Source organism: Thunnus maccoyii, chromosome 10 (genome assembly GCF_910596095.1).
Source record: "Thunnus maccoyii chromosome 10, fThuMac1.1, whole genome shotgun sequence".
Taxonomy (NCBI): Eukaryota; Metazoa; Chordata; class Actinopteri; order Scombriformes; family Scombridae; genus Thunnus; species Thunnus maccoyii.
In genome coordinates this window covers 11031308-11055667 of record NC_056542.1, presented here as the reverse complement: position 1 = coordinate 11055667, position 24360 = coordinate 11031308, and the positions used below count along the sequence as shown (strand labels likewise).

General features: G+C 42.0%; 1 protein-coding gene and 1 long non-coding RNA gene across 3 annotated transcripts in view; both read left to right on the top strand.

The window, feature by feature from the left end:
* LOC121905788 overlaps positions 1-24360 on the top strand; it is a 53157-nt gene that overhangs the window by 8744 nt on the left and 20053 nt on the right. For both annotated transcript variants that reach the window (XR_006098471.1, XR_006098472.1), the window contains exon 2: positions 7331-7579. This is a non-coding gene — a long non-coding RNA (uncharacterized LOC121905788). The remainder of the gene's footprint in view (positions 1-7330; positions 7580-24360) is intronic.
* utp11 (UTP11 small subunit processome component) lies at positions 1855-4917 on the top strand. The gene is made up of 8 exons (XM_042424296.1): positions 1855-2094; positions 2290-2351; positions 2484-2586; positions 2733-2852; positions 3744-3837; positions 4001-4131; positions 4353-4463; positions 4624-4917. Exons 1-8 carry the CDS (start codon positions 2035-2037, stop codon positions 4705-4707), a joined length of 765 nt encoding a protein of 254 aa, XP_042280230.1. The 5' UTR covers positions 1855-2034; the 3' UTR covers positions 4708-4917.

Sequence of the window (24360 nt, the reverse complement as noted above, 5' to 3'; positions counted from 1 at the left end):
TCACCAGGCATTTCACTTGTAATGATAAATACTCCCATGAATTAAACAGCAAGGAGCCCTGTAAGTCAAAATGCAGACATTTAACCCGTAAATCCCGGCTGCCGTCTGTGTTTGCCCAGTTAAACACATGTTAGTGGGTGAGTGGATCAGTCAGGCCTTGGGCTGAAACCTTCACAGGAATCAGGGTCATTAGCCATCAGACTGATTAACAAGCCTGTGACATAATGTGGAAACACTGATCCCATTCATAGGTCTCATCACCCGCAAAACATTCTGCATGCCGGGCAAATCTCACACATATAAAACAAATTCCTTGCGGTTGGTGGGGGGATAGTGAGATGCCATGGGAAAAATGGCTGTTTAGTGGAATATCACTCTCTGTCCTATTGGCTTCTTCTCACATCCACACAGAGTTAGGAGTCTGGGTGAGATTAGGGGACTGGTGCCGTTGTGGCTTTGTCTTTGTCTCTCCTCTTCCCAAAATATCAGGAAGTCAGGAAGTGAATCTTTTCCCCCAGAGAAGGGTGGTGACCCCATCATCTTCCAAGTTTCTACAGCTCATTTCTGTCTCAAAATGGGAAGAAAGCCTTTCATATGTATATATTTACTTTCATAGCTTGTTAGTTCTACTTGTAGGTTACACACACAAAATGTTTGACTTTTAATGAGATGCCTGCAGTTTATTTCCTGTTTGAGGGTGTGGAGGTTATAAGAATTATTATGAACTTCCCATGTAATCTCTTTTAGGTCTATTGGTCTGGATATAAATCTAAACAGGGGTCTGGAACCCACACGGAAACATGTAGTAAATATCCATGTTGGAAAAACATAAACTTGTCACCAATTAGTGTTAACCGGTCGCTTTGGCAAACGGAGACCCTCATTATAGTGATCAAAATCATTCAGTGTACGAACTGTGCAGCCAAAACATATTAAGGCAGCAGCACTGTGATGACCCTCACTTGTTTCAAGTCTTTTTCGTGCCAAGCTGGGGTCTGACACAATGTAGTTGACTTGTTCTTCTAGTTGGATGAATATGATTAAACCCCCTACCCATTGCCAGGAAGCGCTACACAACAACTTTTGTAGACTATTTAAAGCCAAGTGAAATGAAACGAACAAAAGGACATAGAAAAAAAACAAGAAAAAGAAATTTTAAGTGTCAACTTGAGGAAGTAAGGCTTGAGGTGAAGTTTTTAAGAGTGAGCACAGATCAAGGTGTATGAGTTGGTGCAAATACTGTCATTAAAAAGATTTAAAAATTGTGCAGATGTCTAATTATCCTCATTCAGTACTTTATATACTATTGATCAGTTTAAACATTGGCTCATATTTTATAAACAGACTATTTGTTTTGTTTTTTAAAATCTTAATTTGCAAAGCAACTAGTGATCTAAGTACAGCTGTAACATACTTAAATGTGGTGGAGTAAAGTACAATTTTCCCTCTGAAATGAAGTGGATTAGAAATATAAAAAATGGAATGAGTAGTATAACTACCTCAAAACTGAACTCAAGTATATTACTTGAATAAATGCACTTACTTATAATACTATTATGAATTCACAGGCAAAGGTTCTCATTGCAGGAATGTGCAGCAGGCCATTGCGCATAACATATAACGTTTTTAAAATGTGACCAACAGCGCCACCTCGTGCTTTCACACGCTTCTACAGCACGCAGCATGAAATTCAAAGCACTTTATATTATCGAATAAATACGTCATTAGACTTCAGTTTCTTTTAATGAGACAAATGCTATTTTAAGGATTTTTTTTTATGTTAGTTAAGTGTCAATCAAAGTCATAATTCGTAATGTATGGGATTTTTTCAGTGAGATTTGAGTTGCGAATCTGCGGCAGAGAAATGAAAAAGCTCTGAACCAGGCAGGAACCCACGTGTCCCAGCTACTAGGGAAGCACCAGACCTGTATCAGGAGGGAGGTTTCAGTGCCTGTACATGTTAGAAAACTTCTACATTTATCTGCTTTGACTCTATTATTTTGTCTTTATTACGCTTGGAGACATCTTTCAGACATGTCTTCGTTCAGGAAAGCGCTGAAATCCCGACAGAGAAACCACCATGAAAGATCTCAGGTGAGCATTTCAGTGTTTTGTTGGCTAGCTTGTTAGCTTGCCAGCCAGCCAGGTTTTGCTGTTATGTTATGAAATGCCACTGTAGTACAGAGACACTAAAAAGCTAATAAATGTGAGGTTACGATGTGATACACGCATATATACTACTATTAAATGTGTACAACCTGGTGTAACTTTGTCATTTTGTTCGAACAGCCTGGTTTCAGGAAAAATTTGGGATTGCTGGAAAAGAAGAAAGACTACAAACTCCGTGCAGAGTGAGTTGATTCATGTTTAAGAAACGTGTTTTTATGCCTCCTGGCTGTGGATTCAAAATCATAAATCTTTCAATGTCAAATATGGTTCAGGAATAATTTCTGTAATGAGCTTACTTTGCCTTTTTTTTATAGTGACTACCACAAGAAACAAAACACTCTTGCTGCTCTGCGAAAGAAAGCTCTGGAGAAGAACCCAGATGAGTTTTACTTCAAAATGATCAGCTCTCAACTGCAGGTAAGATCAGCAGCAGCGGCACCAGAGCAACAAGATGAGAATCTTAATCCAAACAATATCAACTCAAGAGAGAAAATGCAGTTGCTTGTGTCAGTTCTGTCATGCACAACTTGTTTGTATGCTTTTGTTTTGTGTCACATTGACAGGATGGAGTTCACGTACCAAAAAAAGCAAAGGAGGAAGTGGAGGTGACAGAGGAGCAGAAGAAAGTGATGAGGACACAGGATATCAAATATGTGGAGATGAAGAGGGTGGCAGAGGCAAAGGTAAGTCTGTTGTCTTTATAATTGATAATGTTGTTGAGCCTGTTATGCCCAGCTGGCTTCATTTAAGACATTTAAAAATTTGGTAAAAATGGATGTGATTTTGCACTACCACAACTGAATAATTGCTGACAAAAAAATAAATATTCATACCTTGGAATAGTTTATTCATGCAAAATTGGACTCCTTTTTTTTTTTTTTTTTTTTTTTTTTTTTTTAAGCTCCAGTCCAATCTTTTCATCACATTCCTTTCACATGAACATTTGCATTGTCACACTGCCTATGCAAATGGAATTGAGTGGACCCAGTTTTTATTCAATAGGCACAATCAATAATTTTGTAAAACCTCTGCTGACAAGATTTATTGATTAATTCTATGCATCCTACTGAAATACCTTTTAGCCCACTTGGATGCGATTTACTTTGGAAGACAGTGTACTTGATTTACACACTGTCATTGTGCCAAATATATAATATTCAAATTGTTGTTGGTACGCTCAGAGCAACGAAAAGGCCTGTCAAAGGTGTCGGTTCTGAACTTGAGTTTGGCAACACCACTTTCAGATGCATCAATGTGCAGAGTGCGCATTAACATACGGTGAAAGTCCTTTCCTAGAGGTAAACAAAAAAAAAAATCAAGGACGGCAATTCAGACAGTACTTGTTTCACCTGAGGGTACTGTTTGTTTGTAGTGGCATTTCAGAAGAGATACCAGAGGCTGCAACTTCCTCTGGAACTGTTGCATACAGTCTATAGTGCTTTTTGACATATCAGTGTCGGAGGGAATTAAGTACAGATGTACTCTGATCATTATCTAACCTGTAAATTATTCCCCTCCCCTAATAGTGATTCTGTTTTTGCCTCATGTAATTTCTGCTTATCATTTGCTTTCAGAAAATTGAGAGACTGAAAGGAGAACTCCATCTTCTGGATGCAGACAGCAAACAAAAAAACAAGCACACATTTTTTGTGGATTCCAAGAAGGAAGGTGAATAAAAATGTTTTGTAGATCCTAGATAATAACTCTCCACTGGCTAATAGTGTTAAAATGATCTTCATAGAAACTCTCCTTGACATTGGGGGCTTCCAGTCATTAGGTTATTTAAGAAGTTGAAAAGTTATAATGAAAATTTTTTTGTGTTCCCTTTCAGTTGAGTCTTTTGAGCTGGCGAACCACCTCAACACAGTCCCCGAGCTGGTGGACAGAGTGTTTAACAGACCAACTCTGAAAACTCTGGAGACTAAGAGCATCCAGGGAGCTGTAGAGCCTCACAGTATCAAGGTCTGTGTATGTCATGAATGCAGATTAGCACTGTTCGTTCAGTCACCATCCTGAACCTCTGTAATCTTCACTGATAGATGCCTGTATTGAAAACTCTGCATTGGAAATTGTATTCTTGGCTCCAAAGTTGAACTCTTCAGAAGTGGATTATTCATTCATATTGTAGTGAGTTTTAAGGCTCTGCAGTTCATCACACTGATGTTTTCTCACTCTACCTGTAGAAGCTGGCCAGGCAAAGGAAGCACCAGTATAAAATTCTTTCCCAGAGAATTGACAGGGAAAAGAAAATGTACGTCATCAGCCAGAAGATCCAGACCCGCAAGGACATACAGGTGAGGACGAGGATGAGATGGGCTGACATGGAGAAATGCTCTTAATCACAAAAAGGCTTTTGGTTTCAATTCCACTTGATTATCTTCATTGCCTTCAATGTTCATGTATATTACAGTAGTAACTGTCAAATAAATATTTTCTGTTTCCTCTGTGCTACAGGATAAGAACAAGAAAGTTAAGGTAAAAAAGGAGACACCCAATGCTGCAGCTATCTACAAGTTTGAGGCCAAGAGGAAACGCTGAGAGGGGAGTAATCATCAGACTGGAAAATAATCACCACTTTTGCCATGTGATACTGGTGAAATAATGGACTTCTGCTCTGTATATTCATGGCAGATACACAGGATACTATTTTTTTTTTTCCCCCTTAAAATATTGTTGCAGGCGTCCAGTTTTGTACATATTTATCTAAGACTTTTAGTTTCTTTCAAATAAATAACAGACAAATATGAATTGACGTGATTTCTTGACTTACAGTTAACTTATGGTTGGCCTTGTTTTGGGACAGTAGATTGTGGACTTTACAATTACAGAGACTTAGAAATTGAAGAAAGAAACAAGAGGATGATATGTGAAAGAAGCCCCAGGCTGAATTTGAACCAAGGATTTATGTGGTATGTGATACGGTCAGCTGAGCCATTAGTGTGTAGTAGATTGTATTTTCTTCATGTACCAGTAGGTGGCATTAGTGTTCTTTATGACACTATCTATGGAAGAAAAAGTCTTGGTGGCTGAAGAAGACACTGGAACATACATAGATAAAGTAGACAAAGCTGGGTTCTGATAGTCACTAGAATGACCCAACATTTAGATTTTAGAGTCAAATTCTGGGGAAATGTCATTGAGTTCTTTGTGTGTGTCACAGCTGGCGCCTAGTTTAGTAGATTGTCAACTGAGGAGTTGAACACTTCATCCACATTTTAAACCTGTCATAAAAGACTGATGTTCCTTTTCAAAGGCATCTCCAAAAATGACTGAGAATTGCATTCTTCCTCTGGCATAATGTGGAGGACACAACTTAAGTGGCCCTGAGTGTCCCACAGCTCAATATGAGCAAGTAAGTTGAAATCAGGTTGTCCTAGTCTGTTCATAAAATCAGGAAATACCACATGCCCATGCAAGATTTGCCATGCATTTGCATCCATGGGGTCAACAATTACTGGGACATAAAGTGTAAATGATTAAAGCCAACTGTTCCTGTTAGCAGCCATGATCTGTTGTCAATAGAAAAATACAGTGTAATGCAGCTATTTTCAATTTCTGATTTGAGGGTAACTTCCTGGTGATAAATCTGAAAATTTTGATTTGATGAACAAGAGAGCACAACACACTATCAGTGTAGGTGTCTGAGACTGGGCCATCTTGTGGAGTGAGGGCACAGATTCAGCATAGCCTTCAGATCCTTCCAAGGGCACACCTTTGTAGGCTGCATCCTCCAAATACAGCCCTTGATTTAGGATGCAGCATACACCTCCAACAAACCATTTTCACATGTCACAGCAGGGTAGACACAGCTGCAGCTAATAAAATTAAGTATGATTTAGGTGTCAGTTAGCAAGCATTGATAATACTATTGTCAATGCTTGCTCATTAGCTTACTTTAATCAAAATTACCTATTATTAATTTTATTAGCGGCAGCTGTGCTTACGCAATGACACCTCTGTCGCAAGGCTCCCTTGAGAGGCAAATTTTACTTTCGTTACAGCTACATCAGTTTCCAGTTTAGTCTCATTTTTAAGAGGTTGATGTGATGCTGCTTAAAATTGGTCCCAAGTCATCAGGTATCCCATTATATATTAACCAAATCAGTACCCATACTCACCCATCACCATATAGCAATAGACCTTTTTCATAGCAGACATTTTTTACTTGTAACAGTAGGAAAAGCACAGGTGTTACTAATAATATTAACAATGGCTCCATTGTATTCAAGTGTCCCTGTAAACCACAACAGTGAGCCAGCATGCACAACACCGGGACCCTGAAACTAAAGCTGCTAAATGGAATTCAATCACCATTTATTTTATTATTTACACCTGTGCTTTTCCTACTGTGACACGTCAAAATGTCTTCTGTGAAAAGGGCTTGCTCACTACCTGCTGAAGCAGGCACCCACATGATGCTGACCCTTAGATTTGAGAAATACCATCAATTTACAAACAGAAGTGCACATGTTCTACTTAAAACTGAATCAATATCTTCACATGAATCACTTCTAAGTGTGCTACAATCATGTTCTCTTGTTCCCTCTTAATTAGAGTTGTGGTTTCCTCTAGGTACTTCTCAAGGTATCATTGCCCTTTATCTTAAAATTGGAGCTAGTTATCAGGAATTTTTAGGCTGTTTGATATGCACTGAAGCACCTTTTTATTTTTTGTTCTCTGTTGTTCTGGACACTTTTGTATCACCTAATTAGTACCCCATACTCAAACTCTGACATCTTCCGCCTCTTGCGAAGATGTGCAGTTCAATTCAAATGTTGATATTTGTTTTAGTTTTTTAAGATATTTAAATTTGTTACATATTTTTGGTCCAATGTATGTTCATAGTAACAACAGAGTCAGAGACTGTGGTTTATAAGACAGGAAAAAAAAAAGCAAAGTGTGTTTGCATGTCAACTACGCTCTCATCATCATCCCTTGACAAAGCTCTGTCTTCACAAATGAAATTGGTTGATTCGAGACTTTTAGGCTCTCTGAAATTTACATAAGCACCATCTTTCAGGTAAAGCAAGCACGGACAAAAAAAAATCCCTTTAAAGATTTCTGGTTCTTTATAGTGTTGTCTTTCTCTACCACCCTCAGTGTGTTAAATATGTGCATGTAGTGAGTACCAACAATGTGTATGTGTGGTTACTTCCTCTAGCCTATGGTGTGAAATAGACTGAAGGCCTGGCGCCCAGCAGCAGATCACAGTGACCCAGGCTTGATTGATCACTGTGGTGGCAGCAGCTTCATAAACAGGGCCCATCCATCAGCCTCTCCTGGGAGCCACTGGAGGGGAAGAGGGGAGAGAGGGAGCCAGGCGGAAATGTCACCAGGCGCAGAGAGAGGAGAAGAGGCTGGAGGAGAGGGACTAGAGGCCTTGGCCCAAACACTGCTGACCAGAGCAAAGGTGAGCCAACTGCTCAGAATGGGCCAAAACAGGGAAAGAGTGATGGTGGGTATCCACATGGACTGTTTACTCTCATTTAAAACTTAATGTGGAGTGAAGAGTAGTAAAAGCCTAAAGTCTAGCAATTTAAATCATTCTATCAGTTTCCTAAATAGCATAGCGATACTGATGAGTATGAGATTTTACAATAAAAATAAGTATGACTAAGTAGATACACGTGTAATAAACATACAGTATTTACATGTGTGGACCATACAAGCACAAGGCAGGGCAAGGTCCTGTGCTGGCATTTCAGTGTTGACCATTCCTGTCAGAATTGCGTTCTACCCAGTGAAAGAGTGATTGACATCCTCGGCCAACTCTCCCTCCTTCCTTCCTTACGCCTTCCTCCCACCCTCCCTGCCCTCTGCTACTGCGTCACACTACTGAGAGAGCGTGCGTGCATTGGGACCCTCGGGCCCAGCGTCCATAAGCGGAGGGGGTGGAGGTCGTCGAGGAGAGCCAAGGGGTCAAAACACTGTGTGCGCAGTTCCGGGACCCCTATCAGACTGTGAAACTCAAGCACAGACAAGCCACTGTTCGTCCTCAAGCTCTCCTTTCATTTCCCCCAGCAACGGGACTCTTGCGCCGGGGTGCAGCAGCAGGGCTCAAGGGTGGGCAGTGGGCGACCTTCTGATTTTAAAGATATAGACAGGCATTCCTCTATTGTCAAAAGCCTCATAACTCATTTGACGACTTGCACAGGCCATCCTGTACCCCCCAACCCCATCTCTAAAGTTAATGACCCTAGAGGGTTGCTAACGAATAGTCATTTTTAGAAAAGGGGGGTTAGAAGTGGAGTGCTCTGTGGTAGTCACACAGCTGCAGGGTATGACATTGACCCCAATATATAGTAACTGTTTGAGAGTGAAAGTGTAGCCTGGTTAAAAAGGGGTGCAATACAATAGATCTTTGTCCTCTAAGTTTAGTTATCAGGCGTATCCTGAAAAAAACCTATTCCTTTGGAAAAAAGGCATATTTTGTAATCAGAAAAGGGAATTCCTTGATCCAAGTGTCTATTTAATACCATATAGAACATTTTTAACAAATCTTGAGATACAGTGCATACATGTAGAAGTTTTGTATCAGATACCAATATTTAGTTTATAGTGTCAGCTCACCAAAATCACAAAAAACAAACCCCCAAAATGTAAACTTAAATGATATTTAGCCATGCAGACCATTTGGGTTTTTTCTTTTGCCCAGGTTATGAAAGATACATCTCAGTACAGTAAAGGTGACTAAAATTGTGGTTTTTGCCGGGTCTGAAAAATAAATTCAAAAAATTCAAAAGCAAGGGAGTCCTGGTGACCAAAGGGTTTAAGATCCTAATCATGTACTGTAAAGTCTGTCCAGCCAGGGACCTTTTTTGCATATGGTTCCCCATTTCTCTCACCTCTCATGTCCTGTCATTTCTCTACTGTTGAATAAAGGCAAAATACTTAGAAAGTCAAAAGCAACTTCTTTTTCCAGACACAATGCTTTCTGGATTATCTACAGACCTCAATGTGAACAGTTTTTATTGGAACTAGTTTCTATCTATCCTATAAAAATGCTGACAGTGTGTTCTGTGGATTATCCAAAGTAAAGGGGAAACTCTTTTTGGAAAGTGGTGTAGCTGGTTAAATTCTACCAGCAAAAGTCCCTTAACATTGTACTGGGCTGGCAGTTCAGACAGATATCTACAATCATAGGCAAATAAAATCAAAACAGTGTTTTTTTGTAATTTGTTTGAACCAACTCTTTAATGTAGTTCAATTTTCTTTATTTCTTTCATTATTTTCTTTTAGAAATTTGTCACACACCACTTTAACCTTCCCACATGGTTTTAACCTAGCACTTGATCCCTGCAAAGCAAGAGCACTGCACCTCCACCACTTGTTCACCAACACAGCTCTGCCATGCTCCAAAGCCAGTTTATAGAGCCGAGGTTAAGGATGGTTAAGGACAGTACTAATCGATCCCCCAATTACGGAGAGCTGGAGAGCGAGAGGTGCGGAGAAGAGAGAGGTAGCCTGGGGTTTGAGTGTTAGGAGGGTGTCTCAGAATCTGAGGGGTGGGGGATGAGAGGTAGTCTTTATCTTCGGATCCCTCTCTCCTTTAACTTGAAGCTGGGTGTCATGGGGCTTTTGAAGTAGTGGATAGAGAGGAGGGAGTGAGGAGGGACAGAGGAGGGGTGGGGGCTTGGAGGGGGTGGGGGGGGTGGGTTGGCGTGCAGGCAGGGTCTCTTTCCATGCCAGGGGGAAGATGTCTGAAGGAAAATCTTTACAGCCTTGACAGTGCCCCTGACGTGCATGCATTTTGGTGTATATGCGAGTATTTGGATATGTGTGTGTATCTTAGCATGTTTGTGTGTGTGTGTGTATGCCTGAGTTGAATGTCTGGCTCATGCAATGAGGTGGGGATCACAGAGCCCCCTTTTTAAATTGCCGCTAATGAGCCCTGGCTGGCGAGAGGTACTCGAATTGATTAAATTTGCATGGGAGCCTAAATCATGACGGGGGCCTCATACTTGTGCCCCCCACCTCTAGGTGCACACACACACACACACACAGCACCCCTGGTACCCCCCTCCGCCCCCCAGCTCCACATCAGACCTACAGGGGGTATCTCTGCAGGAGAGAGGGGCAGCAGGGGGAGGATATGTACGTGTGTGTGTGTGTGTGTGTGTGTGTGTGTGTGTGTGTGTGTGTGTGTGTGTGTGTGTGTGTGTGTGTGTGTGTGTGTGTGTGTGTGTGGTGTTGAACAGGGCGTGGAGCGCACCCATCTGCCCCGGTATTACTGTCAGTCCATCATTCAGGGGAATGCCAGGCGCGCGCCTCGGGGACGTGTTCATTACGCTTTAACTACCGGATCTGTCCTTGTCTCGCAGCCTCCCCGTGTCATTGTCTGTCTGAGATTGCGTGTGTGTGTGTATATTTATGCATGTGTCTGCTTGCATCACAATTGAATGCACCCAGTTCATGTGTATGGTGGGGTTCTTGTGTGTTTTGAAATTGTGCAATAATCTGACAATACACACACCGGACACTATACTTGGGTTTGATACTGTAGGCGTAAGAGTTTTTGAAAACTATTCATTATATTAGTTTCCTCTCCTGTCATGCTCCCTTTCTCATTATAATACTCAGTGTCTTAATTTCTAGTTGTATCTTTCACACAAACACTCTCCGCTCCTCCCATGCATGCACTTTTTTTGTCTTTCAAATTTGTGAGTGCGTTGCTTCTCTAATGGTTACCTCTCTTATGGCAACTACGTGCCGATGCGTGATCAGAACAACTTTGTGCGTGCACGTGTGCCTCGTATCTGCTCAGCAGTGAGGTGTTAGAATGAGTGTGTGTGTGTGTGCACGCGCATGCGGGTGGGGGACAGTGCTTGTGCGTGGTTAGCCTGGGTGATTGCAGTAATCAGATGGGGTGTTAATCAGAGTTTGTTCGTCAGTGGCCTGATGAGGGGCGATGAGGGCCGCTGATTGTAATGTGATTCTTCGATCGGTCTCTCTGACGACTACAGAGACAAACTGCCAAGAGAATCATTATCATAGCTTACACTTTTTTTTTTCTCCACTTTTGGAACACCACGACAGGCTGTGAAAGTGTAAACAAACAAGCAAAACAGCACCCTTCTATATGCATCGTGTATGTGTGTCACTGGGAAGATGCAGACTCAATTATTATTATACAGGATGTTTTCATTCCAGAGGACACAATGAAGCACAGTGACAAGATGGGTTGTATATCACTATTTAGGTGTCAGTGTCAACCCCATTGAACAACAAAAGCAGGGGGGAAGGGATGTGTTGGGGTTATAGGGTTAGAAAAGACGTGGCAGAGAGAAAGGTTGGGGGTGGGGAGGTAAATGTGACCCCATGGTTTATAGTCCTATCTTGTCACAGACAGGCTCGCATCAGATCCTTCTCTTTAATTTTTACCCCCTTCTTCTTTCTCTCTTTTTTTTTTTTGCAAGGGGGGGGGGGCAAGCACTGACGCTATTATGGCTGCCTCATCAGCCAAGTCCCTATAAGGGCTGATACAAATTAATTAACCTAATTAGGGGCTGTGATTGCGGGTGTGATTATAGGGGCTGGAAGGGGAAGGAGGGGAGGCATGGAGGGATGAGGCAAAGAGGGATGGTTCATGGAGGTGGGGGTGCGCTGGCAGCCAGGGCCCAGGCGATGATGAGCGGGGAGTTGTGGGAGAGGAGCCAAGATGCTCTGCATGGCTAATGAGAAAAGCTAGCTAGCTTCAACCTTCCCTCCCCTTTCTCTTTCCAATTCCCCACCTTCTATTTACATCCGTTTTGTTTTGTTTTATTCTTTTCTACTTTTTATATTTCACCTCTTCCTAATGCTTTACCTCCTTCTCTGCTTAGGCGTTATTTCATATTATTATATTATTTACGTTTTCCCAACTTCTGTTATGTTTCCTGTGCATTACATTTGTTATTACCATTATTTTCCCCCTGTTTTGCCCTTGTGTGTTGATGACACTGACTTGGGTTAAGGATTTACCAATGCACCTGTTGCTGTGTACAGTTAAAATTAACTTTGTTGTCTTTTCCAAGAAGGTCAGAGCCACTGGCCAATCTGTTGAAGCTCCTTTTCCTCATTTCGGTTTATCACTGATATATAAGACCTTTTGTGGCTAAAAGCTCACAACCTTTTTTGACCATTTCAAAAAGTAAAGCAGGTTTCCAGCTCCTTTTACAAAGTCTGTATTCCTCCTTTTGTTGATGTTCTGTAGTACCGCGCTGCATAGGGTGCAGTACAGCACTGCCTATTGTTCACTTTAACTGTACTCCCCACAAGGAACAGATATACCCTCTGGGAACACTCATACAGTCACACACACATATAAGCTCACACAATTTCTCATCCTTTCGTATGCACAACCAATTGCGACTCGACACACAGATGCACACAGTACACTCAAACACTCTCTCTGCCTCCTGCTCTCACACAGCCACACAGGCACACTCTAGAGGAGCAATATTTAAATCTCCTTCTATTTGTATTGGAAACAGAACAAAGATATTCTTCAGACCGAAGCAAAATGTGTTTTCTTGCCAGCATCAGCAATTCTAATGTTTCTAATGAGTTAGAGGAGAAGAGGAGAAACTGGAAGCGGTTAGGTATCAGTAAATAAAAAAAGAACCAAAAGAAAAGAAAAGAAACACCAGCAAAAGTTCCTCAGAAGTGGAGTTTGGTCTTCTACCTTCCTGGAAGTGCAGGAACTTGTGCCAGTATTGTCCACTGATTACAATGTCACCTTTGAATATTGTCGCTGTATCTGTGCCATACTAAACACGCATTGGATAGTGGCATTTGATTTCCAAGATTGTGCCTTTAGCTGCCTCCCTCTATCTCTCCTTTCTCTTCTTCTTGCTCACCCTCCCTTTTCACGTTCTGTGCTGCCTCAGTATCAGTTGCAGGGATGTGATTAGGAAGCCACTAGCAGACAGTGATAGGGAGGTGTTCATATCACCGTTCTAATCTGTAGCCCCGGGAAAAACGCCCCTTCTGTTTTCCTCTGCCAAGGATTCTGCATTGTAAATGGCTGGAAGGCTCTTCCTCATATATGAAAAAATCTGAAGAGGCTTTTCATCAAACAGAAAGGTTAAACAGAAAGGTTTAATGAAAATGAGACTGATGGGTAATAGTGTGAACATGGAATATTTTAACAATTATAACAAAAATAAAATAGTGCACTGAAAAGTACACATTATTACAGTTTTGATTTAAAACAGAAGTATATTTTAGTGAAATTATAACCTACAATTGACATTTTTACAGTATGATGAGTGTCAGGTGTGAATGGTTACTGCGCTGCAACTTTCCAATCTTTTGAGGTCACAATTTACTTGAACTTTGCCTTCTGCTCTTCCTGACCATCACAGCCTATTTTCTCATTGTGTTCATATGAGGGATTTGCCACTTTTCCACCTGGCTCACTAGTCGCTATATTCGGTCTGAGGCCTGAACTACCAAGGTTGAGAAAATTTCTTGACACTTTGCCCCAATCTGCCTACAGTTACGGTTTCAGTTGCAAAATTTACCATTTAATATTTTGGGGCATTTTCATTAATTTTTTTTTTTTTTTGCATTGCCTTTTCTCTTCCCATTTCTTGTGTCACAAATCAGTAATAAAACAAAAACTGATAGGAGTTTTATAAGCTTTTACACTCACTGTTCTTAACACCTGTGTGTCAATTACATCTTTCCAGGGAAAAAAATCCTCTGGCACACGGGAAGTGAAAGCAACAGTAAAAAGACTTTGTTTGTTTGGAATTAATAGAAGAATAATTAGCATGAATCACTACAGCCACATGACTGAACATAAGAAATTCCCCATTTTCACACACTGTTATGTTGTTTTGTTTTGTCTTAATGAGGTGTTACAAATGTTGATTTAGTTAAACTCTTTGTACTTATTGTTTGCTTCATTAGATAATTTAAATTCCTGAAACTGAAAAGAACAAATGTGAAGCACTTGTATTCCATATGCATCAAACAAGGAGAGAGGTGTCATAAGGTGGGTGATGCTCAGGTTGAGGAAGTCTGTGTGTGTGTGTGTGTGTGTGTGTATGTGTGTGTGTTGAGGGAAGAAGAGGGGCTAAGCGATTACTCAGGCCTTTGAGAAGTCGCTAACTCTTAGCTCTAGTTCTCTAGCCTCACTGATAAGCATGAGCCCTGTCAGGGGGAAGGTAAATACTGCACTTAAGGATTCCTCTCTCATTTTGTAGTCACACTTACGCTTTAATTAAAGCCAGGGAGAAAGAACGAGAGAGAGCGATAGCCCTGCAATGAGCCGATGCTATCTGGGGGCCAGGCAGGTAGAACCACTGGGGGATGAGGGGCTGAGATCTGACCTCCGACCAATGTACGCATGTGTGAGGAAAAAGAAATAAAGAACAATACACTGTATGTTCAAGAATGCATGTACGTGCAAATGCATGCACACCCCGGTAAAAGTGTTTGCGTGTGTATGTATGTGCGAGGCTCTGTGCGTTGCTCTCGCAGCTAAACAGCTGTAGCGAGGCTGCTATCAGATATTTATAAGCGGCTCATGAATATGGATGGGCGGCGAGATGGGACTGATGTTTGTCCTCTAAGAGGGGATGAAAGGAGAATGTGCTCCCTTCCCTGAGAGACCCAGTCAGGGCCGCTCACAGAGCTGGGGATGGGAGCTCTGGATTGGGAGTAAGACGGGGAAAGGGGTGGGTGCCGGTGGTACAGGACAGATGGTAAAATTTAATGAAATGTGATTTGGAAACTCAAGGCAAAGCATTTCCCTTATGGATTTCTAAATTAAAAACTTGTAGTGGAGTATTAACACTGTCATTGGAACGACTGCTACTGTACCCCCCTCACACACTCTCCATTCAACATTTTCACTCGCTTCATAAATGTTTTTTTGAATTGTGAAATACTTTTATTGTTAATAATGAAATAAGACTATAAAAAAGGCCAAACATCTGACAGTTGTGTTGATCAGTACTAATTACTTAATAATTACACAGCTGTGATTATTGGTTTTGAAAAATCACTTGTACTGTTCTGTTGAGTGCGTTATAATGTTGTATTAGTCCAGGGTGTACAGTTTCTACATGCACATCTTAGGTACATTTATGTAAGGTTCAGTAATGAGGATTAAACATGTGCCTTCCCCTCTTTCTAAATCATATCCTGCTGGGCAAATGGAAATTAAATATATTTTTCAGCCCCCCAAGAATTTAAAAAAAAAAAAATTCTTTATCATTGTCACAGGGAATAACGAACGTCCTTGTCCATAGCAATCACTCTGATTCCCAGTAGCCAACATTTGGTCAGGGACGTGCATAACTGACCTAAGTGTCCACAGTAGAGGTCAGCACATTGAGAGACGGGATCAGAGGACAGCAAGCATGAGGCAAGCAGCAGCGCTGTACTACAATGTACCTTTCAGTGCTAATCACAGAGTCATCTATCAGAGCTAATACATGGGCGCTAAGCAACCTGTACATGCATTAGACCTCCCCAATTACCATAATGGGTTGGTTTTTAATATGGCTAATAGGCTGGCACGACCTTGCCCATTCACTCAGCAGGTAGGCTACATTCAACCAGCCCATGTGAAATGGACATATTTAGAGACTAAATGACCATTAGGAACTTTTAGCTGTTATGGGTCTATAGTTATGCATCTGAAAAGGGAAGCATAGATGGATGCACAAATGGATAGATAACAAACAAGAGCATTTGTGCGCAAAAGTCAATAAAATGAGAGGAAAAAGCTGAAATGGTGCTGTATGCAGAAGAGAATGGATATTATTGTTGGCTTTGCTCTTTGGGAGTACAAAACAAAAAGTCTGTTTTATGGTGCAGCGTTTTGATTAGGCAGCCTTGTAGTAGTGCCCTGTGGGCACCGCTGGTAAGTACGTCAGTGTGGGTGCGGGATGTGGTACCAGGAGGGCGGATGGGTAGAGAAGAGGAGAAGGGGCAGAATTTGAAAAATGTGCCTCCGCAAAACCCTGGGGGGTTAACATTTTGGTTTTCTCTGAGCCTTTGTGGTAGTGGACAAATGATCCCAGGAGTCGGACAATAATGTTTTTATGGGACTCTAAATGTTGAGCTCAACAAGGTCATTGTGGGAGTGTAATGGCCAACACGTGGCCAGGCTTGAACTCCAGCAGCCTCGCAGTTGGTCCGGGGGCCAGAGGGGAGGAGAGGAGGGGAAGCAGGGAGGAGAGTAGGTGGGAAGAAAGCAGGGACTCACCCCTCTCGGTTTCTCCAACAAGCCCTCACTTTGTTCTTATGGGAGACAAGAGCCACTCAGAACATAAAGTACCTTGATGACCAAACTAGACCAGGCCAGACTGGGTCTTGTAAACTGGCCCAAAGAGATAATGTTTCCCTGTGGCTAATCTGTGCCTGGATGCCCACGCCCTGGCATCTAGTGAACAATAACCCCTTCCTGCTTCAAACAAAAATCCTTTTCTTGGTCTCTCTTGGGACATGTCAGGCTTTTACTGTCTGTAATTCCCGTGTGTGCGTGAGTGTGTGGGTCAGAGCTGAGAGATGTATCTGTTTGTTAGTCAGGATAAAGGACTTCACTGTAGTCTGACTGTCCACTTCACTGTCACTAATATAACATGGAGATGAGAGCTCTGTTGCAACTAAGGTGTATATGCATAAATGTGTGTGACGCTGTCTTCCCAAGAAAAACTACCCTATAGGTCGTAAATTCGGTCACCAAAATACAACCTATAATTACGTTTGAGTGACAGACGCCATCTAGCAGTCGCAGTAATTATGACCCAGAGAAGTGACACTGTTCAGATGACATCTATATAAGGTAACTTTCTTATTTGGAGGAGGTAGGTTGGGTGGATGGCTGGATAGTTAGATGGCTAAAAGTGGACTTTGCTGCAAGAGACCGCTGTTCACTTCCTGCTTACAACCATGAGTTGGGACATTTTTTTAAAAACCGTAATGTGGTGTTTACTGTTACCATTACGATGAAGATTGCCTAACTTTAAGGAAGTAATAACCATGTTTCAAGTGGACATTTTAACGCAAACCATGATCTTTCCCTAATCCCATCCTATTTGTAACGGTTTTGGAAAGTGGCATATTACACTTCAGTGAGTCATTCTGGAGTGCAGACAAACAACCTATGTGGTCATTAATTTAGAGGATGTGTGTGGTGTGTGTGGGTATTCACACATGATTTCACTAGTGTATTTGTGATGATGATGATCCGATGTGCATGACATCTTTTAGTAGTGTGTGTGATCATATTCTAAATCTGGGTGTCATCTCACAAAGCTGTTCAACTTGTTTGTTGTTTGCTTTCTTTTAGCTTATACTACAGCCACACAGTGTGAGGACAGACACACACTCTGAAATACTGTAACTCTAAGAATGTAGAGAATAATATTTGAATGTGTGCTTGTATTTACATCTATTGTTTACAGTGAACTGTCAGTAAATTCTGCAGTTAACTTTGTAGTGAGCAAAAGATCATCTCTCTCCTCTGAAAAATGTACTTTTAGTACACATGCAGTCAATTCTCCCCTCTGTCTTTTGTCATCAGTCATATCATTTCCTCTGAAAAATGCTCACATGTGACAATACATTGTGAACAGCCGTTGAGTCACAAAATGTGTTTGGCAAAGCATCGACTTTCTACATCGGCTGAACAGATGTTTAATAGGACAGAAATTGAAGAGGCAGCTTCTTCTTGTCCCTCTTTTGTCTGTCTCATCGTCTTGATGGTCACATGGTAAATGGATGGACCTATGCCGTGTGTGTGTGTGCGTATATGTGTGTGTTCCTCTGAGGCTCTAGCTTCATGGTCCCTTGAGCGAAGCCGTATGTCTGTTGTTAAAAAGGGCTGGAGCACCAGACAGCTAATCAATAGATCAATCATAACATTTCCACTTCAAATCAATTACGCTGTGACTTCCTATCCATCTTTGTTCCTTTGTTTCAATAGATTGTGCTTTATCCTTTAAGAATATTAAGAATTAATCAGTCTGCTTTTATTTTTGTCATATATACTGCACCGTATATGTACAGTAATTTTTGATGCTGAACAACAATTTTAAAGGTACCATGAAAGATTTGCATCACAATTAACTGCAGCTACATTTACAGAGGGGGAATGATTAAAAACCAAAGAAGAAAGAGTGAGAGTGACAGAGAGAGTTAGAGAAAAAGTAGTAAAGAGGGCACATTGTTTCCAGTCTGCACGCATGAGCTTGTCTTTTCGACCATGTTGAATTCCAGCCATTCAGATGACTGGTGTGCGTAGGCCAGGCCTCCAACGCGTTTCCCCGTCACCATCACAACAGTTTCCATTCATGAGGCTCTGCTGGCTGTGGGGACATCTGCACCACAACACTTGTCACTTTGGACCCTCCACTCCCCCCTCCCTCCCTACTGCACACCGCTCCGCTCAAACAAACACACACACACATACACTGACACACGCATACACACAGACTAAACTTCTCCAGCTAAATGCCAGCGCGGAGAATCAGAAGGGCATCAGAGATGGCCGTTGTCTGCGTACGCCCATGTGTGGTTTTGTGTGAATGGGACCCAAGTGTGGGGAAGTCTTTGATACCACAGGGTGCCCGGCGGGGGTGGCACATAGCTTGGCCCGCTCGGGTGTGTCACGATGCTAGAAGGGTTGGGCGGGTGACAAACCCAAGGTTTTCAACCAGAACGACCCCCTGGCATTCCACGCAGGCTTGTTACACCACAGTGACGTGGGTGGGCCAGGTGACCTTTGATCCTATGGAGCACTCTCATATGTATCCATTGTGCCATGGACTCTGTATCAATGTCACACATCTACACAGTATGGATCTCACTGGGTCCTTATACAAAGCTTAGTGCAAAGCATTCTAGATTTAGTCAAAGCTAGTAGTTACTTGGATGACTTGTGAGTTCAGCATCATTTTACAATATGTATTACAATAAATACAGTCAATCCATTATCATTCATCCATTCTCTGTTATGTTTTAGGTGTGCAGAGTTAGAATTGCTGAATTATACCTCAGTAAAGACAAGGTACTTGATATACTTCTCATTCATGATATTCCCAAGCTGGCTCTTCTGCTGGTATTTCACACCATCGGGCACTGGGCGTCAACATGGAGGTTTGTTGGATAAACATCCAACGCTGAGTAGGAGCTCCAAGCATCATTGTTATTGTTACTGCTTAATGCCATGCACCAGCATTGTTGTTTTGCAGCAATCAACACATACATATGTAATAAAGCTGAGAGGCAGTGGGACAATACAAACCATTGTAGCACCCAACTCCAACTCAGATCAGCACAAAGGCCCCCACCAGTCTAGATCGAAGCTGACTCTAGCTTTGCATAACTGTTGGCCTGGACTGGAAATAACCGTTCTGTAGTTCAGAGTGCAGATTAACGCAACTGGCCCCTGTTGGGAGTTACCTGGCATTTGTCACGGTCTTATTGGTCCTGGAGCCATCTGTTGATCGGCTGGCATTTTTGTGAATGATGAGGGTTGATGGATAGTGATGAGAGTTCAATGGAGGGAAGGACAAGAGGTGACGGGACATTTTGGAGTGACTGCAAAGATGTTGTAGATTGTCTATATGTGTGCGTCAGTGTCTGTATGTGTGAGTGTGTGTGTTTGTGTGTGTGTGTTTGTGCTTCTAAGGGCAAACGTCGATGACTGTGTCAGGGGTGAGTGATAACCGTGGTCTTTTCAGCACTGTGGGGCGGGTCAGACGGATGTGATGGATGGTTAGCAGTCTGGCCCCCTTCTTCACGCCTCTCTCCAGCCCAGTGTCTGAAGATCGAGGCTGGGGTGGAGGGCTGAAGAGGCTGAAATGCCGGGTGGTTGGGGGTGAACATGTCTGGCCCTCATTAGACAAAGGTTGTCTGCGCTCTTTTTTTTTCTTTTTTTCTTAAAGCTTATTCAGTGGTTCTTTCTAGGCTAAATTGTATTTAATAGAACAATTGCTATTTGCTAAACCACTTGAATTTCTGAATAGAGCTGTCATTTATTCAGTGCAGTACCTGGAGTTGCACTTGACAGCTAACAGTTAAAAATAGCTTCAAATTTGTATGGTTAGCTGTTTTTCTGACTCTATTTTGGTTTTACCTCTGCTTAGAATCTGTGAACTGCTAAATCTTTAGCATTATATATACTGTGTGTATGTAAAACAAAAACTGGTAATTGAAAGGAGGAAAAATAGCATTTGAAATTGTCATTTTGTTAATTATTCCTGCAGTTGATACAAATTGCACTATTGAACCATCCAGAACCCTTGTTGTTTACAGTGTAGATTGTTTGATATAAGCTTAGGAAAAATGGCTGTTTAGCTTGAGCAGCTTATGAAATTTGGTCAAGGTAAGAGTAGGCAAATATAAAACATGATGGAGCTTTTAATCCAGATTCTTTGTTCTCCGTGTCTAATTTATCATTGCCCTCTTCACTTTACTTTTCTCACACCCCATACTCCTCCTTCTCCCTGTATTATATTTTCTTCCCATAATTTGTCTTCAAAATTCCATCCTTTCAAATGGGAGAGAGAAAAGGCTCCACTGCTGTTTCTCTTTCCTTTCCTTTGTTCCTTTTTCTTCTCCTCCTTCCCCACCTACCCATTTCCTTATATTTGTCCTCTTTTTCTAAACCTAATCATCCTATCTCCTCTTTCTCTTCATCCTTTTCTTTCCACTCCCCTGTCTCCATCCTCTCCCTCATCTGCCTCCCCACCTTTCTCTTAGTCCTTAGATTTCTCTTTTTTCTCCTCCTCCTCTTCCTCTTCTACCTCCACCTTCTTCCCCTCTTCATCCTATACACACCACATACTGTGTGCTGTATATAGTGTACAGCAAGCAAGAACTAACACTACTGTCAGTTATTAATGATATTATACTAATACCATATCCTATGCTACTTATTTAAAACAATGTTTTGAGGTTATCGTACCGCTGGAACTAGTTTCCCTGTAGTGTTTCTATATCCAGTTTTGTCATTCTGTTATGATTACTCATCAGCTCTGATGTGGACCTGTAATGCTCCCATCTGCATTGGAGACAGAGTCTTCTAAGGGCTATGAAAGAGTTCTGTAAATCTCCAACAGTCTCAGAAGTAAAAGGAGAAAACATTATAGTCCTTGTCCTGTGCAGGCCGTCTTCTCTTTGTTAGTCGAGACTAACAGTATATGTATACATATACTATACATACAAATCACATGAACATTTTGGCCCTCTGCACTGTTAGAGGTGATGGTCATCCTTTCTCGACAGAGGTTGGCTTTCCATGGCCAGGCCTATGTTTTCCCTCCTGTGTTTGAAGGCTCTGTGGACTCTGTGGTCTGCTGCTTCAGGCCCAGGCAGGCTTACAGAGTTGCAGACAGCAACCAACACCCCAGAGAGGAGCTACAGCAACCTGCCTTGTGTCTTTCCTCAATCTTCAAACACGGGGGAGATAGAGAGAGGGAGAGAGGGAGAGAGAAGCAACAAAGGCTCATGTGAAAGAGCACAAGACCTTCGCGCACCCGGGCTCACTAATTGACGGCTGCAGGGAGTGGGAGAGACAGTGGGAGAGATAAGAAAGCCATGAGACCCTGCTTACACTCTGCACATAGCAAATACAAATGTCCATGCAGAAAAATATGGACACACATATACAAACGCATGCACATAACATATATTTTATGGTTAAAAACTTAACTCCCCATCACTCAGCTTCCTTGTGTCTTTGAGGGTGCCATACCTGTAGTCTTTTTCCCCTGTATTCACACCTTAGAAAACACACGTATGGAGAGAGAAGCCCAATTTGCTGCTTTGTCAATGGTTTAGTAATGGCAAACTGAAGGCCTAAGGCCACTATTTAATTGCTTTGGTCACGTGCACCAAAGAGGTGCCACACCAGTTAATCCCCTTGGTGGCAAAGTGTCCTGTCCCATGCCTGCACCCCCTGGCAGGGCCATCCCACAGGGGATAGGTGGGTGTGGTGGAGTGGGTGGAGAGGCAAATGGAAGCCCCCTACCAACAATGGGTACCAAATCCATACCCTCTGCTTCACCACCATCCCCCCTCAACATCAATGCATCACCTTTCATGTGCATATGCAAGCTAGCAACGCAAGCTGATTGGCGTGAGAGCTTGATGCCAAATTCACTCTGACAAAAACACATTACATAGCTGCATGAATCAAACTATGAACTGGGTGAAGATGGAAGCTTTCCAATGAGGATTTGTATGTTTTGCTAACAATATGGAAGAAGTATCCAGATCCTATACTTTAGTAAAAGTAACAATATCACAAGTAGAGCTGCAACAATTAGTCAATTAGTCAGTCGACAGAAAATTAACTGCTAACTATTTTGATAATCGATTAATTGTTTTGAGTCATTTTTTAATAAAAAATATTAAAATGCTCTTGTTCCAGCTTCTCCAACGTGAATGTTTTCTGGTTTCTTTCATCCTCTATGATAGTAAACTGAATATCTTTGGGTTAAGGATGGTGGGTGGGGACAAAAGAGGACACTTTAGGATGCTTTGAGAAACAGTGATCAACATTTTTCACAATCTTCTGACATTGTAAAGACCAAACAACTAATCGATTAATTGAGAAAAAAATAATTGACAGATTAATTGATAATGAAAATAATCATTAGTTGCAGACCTAATCACAAGGTAAAAATGAAGTCTGTGCATACAAAATTTTACTTATGCGAAAGTGCAGAAATACCATGCAGTTAAAGTATCAAAAGTTAAAGTATGCATTATGGATAATAGCTCTTGTTAATTTAGTATTGTATGTTGTATTATAATACTGTATTAATATGACTGACACATTAACATAAAAGCAGCAGTTGTAACTGGTAAAGATAGAGTTAAGTTTTACTGTTTTACATAATGTTTGGTCGTACCCCAACAGTACTTTATACAATCATTACATATTTTGTATTTAAAAAAAAAAAGAGAAACTTTAGTTGCTAAATGTAGTTGAGTAAAAACAGTATTTGCTTCTTAAATATTGTGAATAAGATGTATATAAGAACATAAAATGGAAATACAGTACAAATATCTCAAAATTGTACTTAAGTAGTATTTGAGTAAATGTACTTGGACCAGCTTGCTATCATCCAGTGGGATGTGAGGGGTCTGGATTTAAGGAGATTTATAGATTCCCGTGCCCCATCCTCTGTCTGCTTACCCAAGGGTCATGAGTCTTTACCCCAACAAAGGACCTGTCACCTCTACCCATCATCCCTTCATCCCCAGGAACCTTGACTGTGACTGAGGAGGGTAACCTAACCTAGTCTGACTATTGCAGGGAGAGCAGCATGCGGACAGACAGACAGAGAAAGAGAGGATTGGAGACGATTGCTTATTTGCCTCTCTACAAGCACCGCATAGGGAGGAAACCATTGGGGGGAGAGCGGGGGTGAAGAGAAGGGGAGGAGGACTGTGGGTGGATGGAGCATCTGGCTGATATGCAGCCATGTACTGAGGCGATGAGGCGCCTCCAGCCCAGGAGGAGGTAAAGGGGAGTTTGTATGAGACCAACACAGATAGCCGAAGAGATAGACAGTGACAATAGCTTCTTATAACCCACAGCACCAGTCACTGACAAACTCTCTCAGCCATATCATTCTGTGAACTTCCCTCTACGTCTTACCTACAGTATAACTTTGCTCATCTTTCATTCAGTTTGCAGCAACAGGACAGAAATTAGGATCTATCATGAATAAAGAAGAACTGTCACGTACTAGGAGGGAGAACACTGAGAAGACAGGGCAGGACGCCGATTGACCTTTTGTCTTATTTAAAAATCAAAGGGGTGTCACTGCCAGGCCCGTGAGGGAATAGAGGTGGGTTGGATGGAGGACAAGGGTTAGCGGGGGTGACTGGGTGCTAATCCATGGGACCGTCGATGACCCTTGACCCTTCAGGGCATGGGGTTGGGCTCTGCCAAAATGCGTCTGTGAAAGTCAGGCCTTCCCTCTGCGCTCGAGGCAGGCCAGAGCCTCCCCAGCCACTCCTCCTAGTAATGATTTATAGGGCAGGGTGCGATCGACACACGCTCAGCCCTAGGGATGAGCCTAAATGGTAGTTTTGACACCACTGAGAGACAGGGTTAAAGGTGATCAATAACAAGCCACTGGAGGAGGAGCGACAGAAGGACAGATAGAGCAAGGAGGAGAAAGGGAGGTGGTAGATGAGGAGGAGGAGGAGGAGGAGGAGGAGGGAGCAGCT